Source organism: Cololabis saira, chromosome 7, assembly GCF_033807715.1.
Source record: "Cololabis saira isolate AMF1-May2022 chromosome 7, fColSai1.1, whole genome shotgun sequence".
In the NCBI taxonomy this organism is placed as follows: Eukaryota; Metazoa; Chordata; class Actinopteri; order Beloniformes; family Belonidae; genus Cololabis; species Cololabis saira.
The window spans coordinates 700,408-710,248 of NC_084593.1; the positions used below are offsets into that span (position 1 = coordinate 700,408).

Below are 9,841 nucleotides of genomic sequence, written 5' to 3' on the forward strand. Positions count from 1 at the left end.
TCCCCCCAGACCAGGACCCCCTGTCCCCCCAGGACCAGGACCAGGACCTACCTGAAGCCGAACTTGTCCATGGCCACCGACAGGTGGCGGGGCTGGCTGAAGCAGCGGTACTGGTTCCGGTCGTCCAGGGGAATCAGGTCCACGTCGCTGAACACAAAGCAGTCGTAGTCGTCGTCCTTCAGGGCCTCCACCACGCCCACATTCAGCAGCTTGGCCCGGTTAAAGACCTGGTCCCCGTCCTGGAACACAGACACCCGGGTCAGGACTAGACTAGACCTCCTACAGGGAACTGATCTAGTCTAGACTAGACCTGGTCAGGTGTGTTGGTTGTTAACTGTGGTATAATGATCTGATTGGTTGTTAGTGTGGTATAATGATCTGATTGGTTGTTAACTGTGGTATAATGATCTGATTGGTTGTTAACTGTGGTATAATGATCTGATTGGTTGTTAACTGTGGTATAATGATCTGATTGGTTGTTAACTGTGGTATAATGATCTGATTGGTTGTTAACTGTGGTATAATGATCTGATTGGTTGTTAACTGTGGTATAATGATCTGATTGGTTGTTAACTGTGGTATAATGATCTGATTGGTTGTTAACTGTGGTATAATGATCTGATTGGTTGTTAACTGTGGTATAATGATCTGATTGGTTGTTAACTGTGGTATAATGATCTGATTGGTTGTTAACTGTGGTATAATGATCTGATTGGTTGTTAACTGTGGTATAATGAGCTTATACCACGGCTTCTATTCTAAAGTCTCATCACAGCAGATCATTCCACGTCAGGGAAGCAACAATGTTTCCATGACAACCAACTGGTACAGATTTATGACGGTTACAGCAGGTAGAAAAAGTAGCTGGTGTTAAAGTTTATTTTTTGTTTTCGTTAACAATTAATGAGGCATGTTGACGGTAAACGTTGATCTCCGGGGAGGAGCTAACGTTAGCGGGGAGGAGCTAACGTTAGCGGGGAGGAGCTAACGTTAGCGGGGAGGAGCTAACGATGGAGGATGGATGGAGGAGTTCCTGTCTCCGACATGCAGAACTAACGTCAGGAGAGATGGACTATTGTTTCCCACAGTGGGATATTTTTACTGGATAATATGTATTTATGATTAACGAAAAACTACATCAAATAGATTGTGTTTTCCTCTTTCATCTTTACATTATTGGTAACCGTTTTATAAAAGCAACACATCACTTCGGGCCGGAGACGCCGCTAGCTGTGATATAATGAGCGTATACCACGGGTACTGGTCAGTACTGGTTAGTACTGGTTAGTACTGGTTAGTACTGGTTAGTACGGGTTAGTACAAATTAGTACAGGTTAGTAAAGGTTAGTACTAGTTAGTACTGGTTAGTACAGGTTAATCTCACCTGCTCAGGTGTTCAGAAACACAGAAACAAGCAGCCAGCAGAAGAAGAAGAAGAAGAGAATCACCATGGAGACGAGGGGGCGGGGCCTCGGAGGCTCCACGAGCTGCCATTGGTCAGAGACTCCTGACATGCAGAGGAGGAAGAGGAGGAGGAGGAAGAAAAGACCAGAAACAGAACAGATGTGAGTCACCAGCAGGAAGCAGAAGAGACACAGACAGATGTTAACGGACCGTGCTTTTATTCTGAAGGGGACTGTCCCCTCTGCTTTTATTCTGAAGTCTGTCCCCTGTGCTTTTATTCTGAAGGGGACTGTCCCCTCTGCTTTTATTCTGAAGTCTGTCCCCTCTGCTTTTATTCTGAAGTCTGTCCCCTGGTCTAGGGGTCTGTCCTGGTCTGCCCTGGCCTCAGACCCACCTGGTTGACCACGTAGACCCCGTAGTCCAGCTGCTGCCTCTGCAGGACCGGGTGCAGGACCAGGTCCAGGACCAGGACCAGGACCTGGACCAGGACCAGGACCAGCACCAGGACCAGAACCAGAATCAGAACCCACCTGGTTGACCACGTAGACCCCGTAGTCCAGCTGCTGCCTCTGCAGGACCGGGTGCAGGTAGAACAGCCAGAACTTCAGGTGCTCTTCGCGCCGCCGGAACGGGATGATCAGCGCCACCTTCTGCTGCGCCGCGCAGTCGGCGGGCCGGTACCGGCCGCCCCGCCGGACCCGCGGGTTCTCCTGCCGGACCCGGTCCAGGCTCACCGGGTCGCCGAACTCCACCCGCAGGGGCCCCACTGGGGACAGAGACCAGAGATTAGAGACCAGAGACCAGAGACCGGGTCAGGTTCAGGGTCAGGCAAGACCAATAAGTTTAGCACAAGTTTACCACTAGTTTACCACTACTTTAGCACAAGTTTACCACTAGTATAGCACAAGTTTAGCATAAGTTTACCACTAGTTTAGCACAAGTTTAGCATAAGTTTACCACTAGTTTAGCACAAGTTTAGCACAAGTTTACCACTAGTTTAGCACTAGTTTAGCACTAGTTTAGCATAAGTTAAGCATAAGTTTACCACTAGTTTAGCATAAGTTTAGCATAAGTTTACCACTAGTTTAGCACAAGTTTAGCATAAGTTTAGCATAAGTTTAGCACAAGTTTAGCATAAGTTTAGCATAAGTTTAGCACAAGTTTAGCATAAGTTTACCACTAGTTTACCACTAGTTTAGCATAAGTTTAGCATAAGTTTAGCATATTTTTTCATATTCATATTCTTTCATTTGGTGTAAACAGCTATTGCCATTAACATGAGGTGGTTGTTATTTTATATAAACCGTTAGTCGCCAATAGATCATCTTTTTCTCATAGTCATCAAACTTTTATATATAACTTTATAAGATTTTTCAACATTTTTTAAGACAAACAACCCTAAATATATCCCACCCTCCCCAGTTCCCACATACAAAGAAGATAATAGCAGTAAAATATAATATGTAAACAAAGAAGAAGAAAAAATAATAATAAAAAAATAATTAAAAAATTAAAAAAGTAAAATAAAGTACACAAATAAAATAACATTAGTAATAATAACAACAATAATGATGCTAAAATAAATAAATAGATGAATAACACATGGACGGTTAAGGGTTACACATTAGTCCAAACATTTGTTAGTAGTACAATTGAGGGTTTCCACAAATCCGAGTAACACTTAGTGGAGCAGATTATGACCCGGATCGTTCAGTTGCGGATACAAGCATGAAAATTGGTACACATACTCGTCAAACCCCACTCTATTCAAAAGTACCGCGTGCCGCGCAAAATTTTAAGGGGACGGCCCCTAAAATCCAAGATGTCCGCCCATAAATGTGGTTTTTCCTTTATAACTCGAGATCCATCAATTTTAAGCCCCATAAATATATTGAATGTGATTATAAATGTGGGCATTGCGGAAATTTTGGTACCAAGTACATGTCTGTATCTATTACGGTTCTTGTAATACAGCATATAGCATATAGGTACTTTTACAGACTCGGGAGCAGGGCCGGATTTAGCCTGGCTGACTAGGTCCCCAAGTCCCCAAAATGCATAGAAAAAGATGCTCTATGCTGTCATTTCATCTTATATCCATATTTTATATTTCTTATTGGTTTTATATGTTGGATGCCCTACCTGACACTACCCTCTGCATTTACCCGGGCTTGGGACCGGCACAAATAGGACGCCTGCCCTGTTGAGGCTGCATTAATCTTTTTTTTTTGTTTGTTTGTTTCTTTTACTTTTTTTTTCTTTTTCTTTTCTTACTTTTTTTATGTTTTTTGTCTTGTCTGTCTTGTCTGTCTATTTATGTTTGTTTATATTTATCCTTTCTTTCCTATGTATTTTTTGTCTTTTAGTTTATTTATACAAATAGGACACTGGCTTGTGCCCTGTTGAGGCTGCATTTATTTTTAATTTGGATATTATTATGTTTTTTTGTCCCTGTCTGTCTGCCTGCCTGCCTGCTTATTTATCCTTTCTTTCTTTTGTCTCTTAGTTTATTTATATAAATAGGATACTGTCTTGTGCCCTGTTGAGACTACATTTATCTTTATGAAGTAATCACATTTTAGCAACATGAGTTAGCATGCCCATATTTTGGTCTATGAATTATAGGTACTTTTACAGAATTGGGAGACCAAAGCCACACAAATGTAGTGTTACACCTCACAGGTGCAACTGCACAGAGCTGTACACACAAGACCCAGTTTATAGCATTTGCACCTGCCACGACAGCCAGATTTACAGCCACATTTGGTGAGCTGTTCGCAGGAATTGGCTATTGGAGAGTTGGCTGTCCAGAAGACTTGCCATCCTCACCAAGTTTCTGCCATCCCCAGTCTGCAGGGTCCTCTGCTTCTGGCTGACACAGGGTTGCCTGGGCCGACACACAACCAGCCTGGTAAGCAGCACGTCTGGTGTGTTGGAGCAGAGCTGCTCTGGTTGGTGGGATTGACTCATAAGGTCTCTGCTTTCTGGTGAACATGTCAAGCCTGGCCTCATCCACAGTAGCAGCTGTGCTGGATCTGTCATACATTAGTATGACAAACTTCTCCAGAATCTCTAGGTCACCATTATCCACTGTGGGAGGGTAAATACTCAGTTTGGAGAATACAGGTGTGGCCTCTGGACATATATCCCATGTCTGCCAAGCAGTTTTCTTGCCGTTGTTACGGAAGGCTGACACAGTGTCGCATCCTGTGAATGCGTGGAAGAATAGCATTCCTTTGATCTTCTCCTGGCCAAGACAATGAATTAGGTCATGCACACTGATCCAGCGCAGGCTCTGACCTTGCCCAAAAGCAAGCCACATCTTTTGTAGTCCAGCCTCTTGAAGAGCAGTGAAGACACTTAGTGCTAAGACAAGAACATCTGTGTCATTTGCCTTGATCATGATAGATTGGCTACCATGTTCTGCAGCATGTTTGGCATGCACAAAGATGCGGCTGTCAGCTTCCTCGTGAGAGCATTCATCAAGTACTGAGTGACTAGTTGCAGGAGTGCTGAAGACAGCAGGTCCCTTTGTGACAATCACTATGTTTGGCCCCATTGGATGCATAGAACAAAAACATGCATGCCAAAAAAATGTTTCGTAGTTGCTAAAATGATTATTTCAAGTTCATGGCAGCCATCTTGAACACTGGACTTAGAATTTTATAATCCTACTTAAAACCCAACTTTAATAACCCTACTTAAAAAGGTTAGGGAAAAAACATTTTCATATTAGCCTACAATATTCACTGAACAACAATCAATGTTCAAATGTCTATTTCTCCCGCGAGTCTGTAAAAGTACCTATATGCTATATGCTGTATTACGAGAACCGTAGTAGATACAGACATGTATTTGGTACCAAAATGTCCGCAATGCCCAAATTTATAGTCGCACTCAATATATTTATGGGGCTTAAAATTGATACATTTCGAGTTATAAAGGAAAAACCACATTTCTGGGCGGACATCTTGGATTTTGGAGGCCGTCCCCTTTGAATTTTGCGTGGCACGCGGTACTTTTGAATAGAGTGGGGTTTGAAGAGTATGTGTACCAATTTTCATGCTTGTATCCGCAACTGAACGATCCTTGCTATTTTTGGCCTTAATCTGCTCCACTAACTGTAAACATGACAAAACTAAGCTACATCATGGAAAGAAAGCGTAAGGACGAATTCTAAGAAAGGGGACCAGGCCTTTATACATTTTTGGCAAGATTTGAATCTGTTGTATCTGAGCTTTTCTAAAGGTATAAAAGATATCACATGTGAAAAAATGTGGGAAAAAATAAAACCGATTTCCTGCGTTTCTGTTTCCTCCCTGGATCTGTTTGGTAATTCTGACCCACGATGTTTCTGTTTCAGTTCTATCAGCATTCTGGAAGCTGATTGGTCCTTACAGCATCATTAGCTGCAATACTTGCTGTTGAATCTCAATATAATACTAGTATTAATATGTTGCAGAACTACAGTCATAATTAATGCAACAGCTGAAAAAACAGTTTTAATAACACTAACCCAAATCAATATCGGAATCGAATCGGATCGAATCAAATCTTGATAATCGATTCTGAATCTTAAGAATCGGAATCGAATCGATTCTTGACATTTGAATCGATCCCCAGCCCTACGCGTAAAGCGAGCCCCCCCTCTCAATGCCAGCTATTCTATCATCCTCTCTGAGTGTTAGAGCTAAAGGCTCAATAGCGATATCAAATAAATATGGAGAGAGACTACAACCCTGGTGGACCGAACGCTGAAGGCCGAAGTAATCTGAACATAAAGAGTTGGTCAAAACTACAGCCTTAGGAGCCTTATAAAGAAGTGTGATCCAATTGATAAACGATGGGCCAAATCCAAATTTTTCTAAGACCGTTAGAAGGAACCTCAAATCAATACGATCGAAGGCCTTCTCCGCATCGAGCGACAGTATCGCTTCTGGCCACTGGGTGGACTGAGAAGAGTAAAGTACGTTGAAAAGCCGACGCACTGTAGCGGAGCCAGAGTGGGGGCAAGGGGGCGGTCGCCCCGGGGCCCACAAGCTCATAGGGCCCAATGATAGGGCCCCGTTTTGTGTGATACGTTCATATATAATCGTAAATTGTAGGCTATAATAACGATAAAATGTGCATTGCGCGGCCAGTGTAGGCTAATTCTTACTTTACAACTGTCCTGAACCCATCGGGGCCGTGAGCCAACGCTGATTGGCTGTAAAGCCTGATTTATGGTTCTGCGTTAAAACGACGCAGAGCCTACGCCGTAGGGTACGGCGCAGTCTACGACGAGGTTACGCGACGACGCGCAACGTACGTGCACTTCGCCACGTACACTACACCGTAGGCGGTGCGTTGGTGTAACGCGGAACCATAAATCAGCCTTAACAGTTACAGCCAATTTGCCGACTCGGCAAATTTGCGGCCATGAAGGAGATGAGCGCTAAACTTTAAAAGAGGACTAAGCATGTACAAAGTTTTGAATGTTACCCTGTTTTCCACGTTACCTGGATTATTTTGGGTTATGGAAGAGTCAACTGCCATTGGTGAGTCAGCGTAACCTTCTTAAATAATTTCTTTATCAGAATGTTGTGGTATTCTTGACCAACTGCCTATTTGAATGAGCTGTGTGTTGTTGTCAACTAGACCGCCGAGTCTATTCTCTGTTATAGAGCTCAGAAATGATGTTATAGACTCTGCTTTCTGCAGCATAGGCCTATAGGCTTGGCTCAATAAAAGTGAGAATAAATGTTGTTTGAGGGGTAGGTTGAGGTGTTGTTGAACGTTAAAATGATTATCATAAGGGCCCATCAAGAATGCTCCGCCCCCTCTGTACTGAGACCCGCGCTCCGCCACTGCCGACGCATGTTTTAAAAAGATTGTCTACCAGGAACAATACCAGTCTGATCAGGTGCAATAATCTGAGGGATCACTGTGTCAAGCCGATGAGAGAGAATCTTAGTGAGAGTTTTATAATCCCAACAGAGAATACTTATGGGCCGGTAGGCACCGCAGTCCAGGGGTCTTATAATCCCAACAGAGAATACTTATGGGCCGATAGACACCCCGGTTCAGGGGTCTTATAATCCCAACAGAGAATACTTATGGGCCGATAGGCACCGCGGTCCAAGGGTCTCTGCCCTTTAGGTAAAACTGCAATAGTGGCTTGTGTCATCGTCTCCGGCAACCTCCTGGCTACAAAGGTTCTTTGTATACTGAACCTAGAATGGGAGGTAACTTTGCAGAGAAGGCTTTATAAAATTCTATGGGGAAACCGTCCAGCCCCGCTGCCGGTTCTACCAGAACCGGTTCCACCGGTCCGATCCCGGACTGGTCAGATATTTACACAACAAACATCCGGCTCAGACGCTAAAGTGCTAAAGTTCAGACCTGCAGGTAAACCGTCGCCATGGTGACGGATCAGCCACACAGGTGAGGTTCTGATTAGCACAAGTTTAGCACAAGTTTAGCTCAAGTTTAGCATAAATTTATCATACATTTATCATGTACATACTGTAACTCAAATCTGTTGTAAATCATATAATCACATCTCATCTGTTTATAATATATATATATATATATATATATATATATATATATATATATATACTGTATATGCACCTCATAACAACAGTATTTATTAGTCTGCACTGTGTACATATATATATATATATATATATATATATATATGTGTGTGTGTCTATATGTGTATATGCAGTACATTGTGTTTATTTCACTGCATAAGCACTTCTGGTTAAATGCCCTGTACTTTAACCTTAATGTGCAATGATAATAAAGTTGAATCTAATCTAATCATATCACAGGTTTACCACAAGTTTAGCATAAGTTTAGCATAAATACTTTATAACTTTACTTTTACTTTATACTTTACTTTGTACTTTACTTTGTACTTTATACTTCATACGTTTATACTTTATACTTTGTTTATACTTTTCTTCATACTGTATACTTTATATTTTTACTTTATACTTTACTTTATTTTATACTTTTCTTTAGACTTTATACACTAATTTATTTTATACTTTTCTTTATACTTTACTTGATACTTTATATTTTATACTTCATACTTTAACTTTATACTTTACTTGATACTTTATACTTTTATACTTTTAATTTATACTTTACTTGATACTTTAAACTTTAACTTTATTTGATACTTTATACTTTTACTTTATACTTTACTTCCTACTTTAACTTTATTTGATACTTTACTTGATACTTCATACTTTTATACTTTACATTTTTACTTTATACTTTATAGTTTATATTTTAACTTTATACTTTATTTGATACTTTATACTTTTATACTTTACATTTTTACTTTATACTTTACTTTATGCTTTATACTTTATATTTTAACTTGATACTTTATTTGATACTTTATACTTTTACTTTATACTTTACTTCCTACTTTAACTTTATTTTATACTTTACTTGATACTTTATTTGATACTTGATACTTTATACTTGACTCTGTACTTTTCCACCGAGCCGTCCTGCTCACTCACCCAGCAGCGGGGAGGTTTCCGGGCACTTCTTCAGGGGCCCCCGGGGGCCCCGGTCCGCGGTCCCGTTGGTCCCGTTAGTCCCTCCGGTCCCCCCGGTGATCCCCCCGGTCCCCGGGCCCGGCCTGCCCCCTCCCCGGGCCCGGGGCTGCTGGCTCTGGGGCAGGGAGAAGCGCAGGTCCAGGGAGGAGCGGACGTAGAGGAAGACGGTGACGGAGATGTGGAGCGAGCAGAGCAGGACGAGCAGCCGGCAGGTCCGCTGCAGGAGGCCGAAGCTGCTGGGGGGGAGGCCGGGGCCGGGGGCCCGGGGGCCGGGGCCGGGGAGGGCGGCCCGGGGCCCGGGGGTCCTGTGGCCGGGGAGGGGGGCCCTGTCCCCGGGGCTCCTGGAGGGGGGGTCCCCGGTCATGCTGCAGGGAGGGGGGTGATATCAGGCCGCCATGCTGCCGCCGCTGCTGCTGTTAATGCTGCTGTTAATTCTGCTGCCGCTTCTGTCGCCGAGACCAAAGTAGCGGTCCGAGAAGACGGGTGACGTCACCGGCTGTCAGGGACCAGCCGCTTCCGGTGGCTTTCAAAGTAAAAGTCTTTACTCTATACTTTATACTTTTCTTTATAATTTTTTTATACTTTATACTTTACTTTATACTTTATACTTTTTTTTCATACTTTACACTTTTACTTGACTTTATACTTTACACTTTACTTTATACTTTACTTTATACTTTACTTTACGTTATACTTCATACTTTTACTTTATACTTTACTTTATACTTTATACTTTATACTTTATACTTTACTTTATAATTTACGTTATACTTCATACTTTTTCTTAATACTTTACTTTATACTTTATACTTTACTTCATACTTTATACTTTTACTTTATACTTTTACTTTTACTCACAAAAATAAGAAAAATAGAGA

General features: G+C 42.2%; 1 protein-coding gene across 1 annotated transcript in view; it reads right to left on the reverse strand.

Moving 5' to 3' along the window:
- Positions 1-9,441, reverse strand: part of b4galt1l (DP-Gal:betaGlcNAc beta 1,4- galactosyltransferase, polypeptide 1, like) — a 28,933-nt gene extending 19,492 nt beyond the window's left edge. The window contains exons 1-3 of the mRNA XM_061724699.1: positions 8,925-9,441; positions 1,935-2,170; positions 52-239 (exon numbers count right to left, since the gene is read on the reverse strand). Of these exons, the coding sequence (XP_061580683.1) occupies positions 52-239; positions 1,935-2,170; positions 8,925-9,327 (827 nt within the window). The 5' untranslated portion in view covers positions 9,328-9,441. The remainder of the gene's footprint in view (positions 1-51; positions 240-1,934; positions 2,171-8,924) is intronic.
- Between the last annotated feature and the right edge of the window lie 400 nt (positions 9,442-9,841).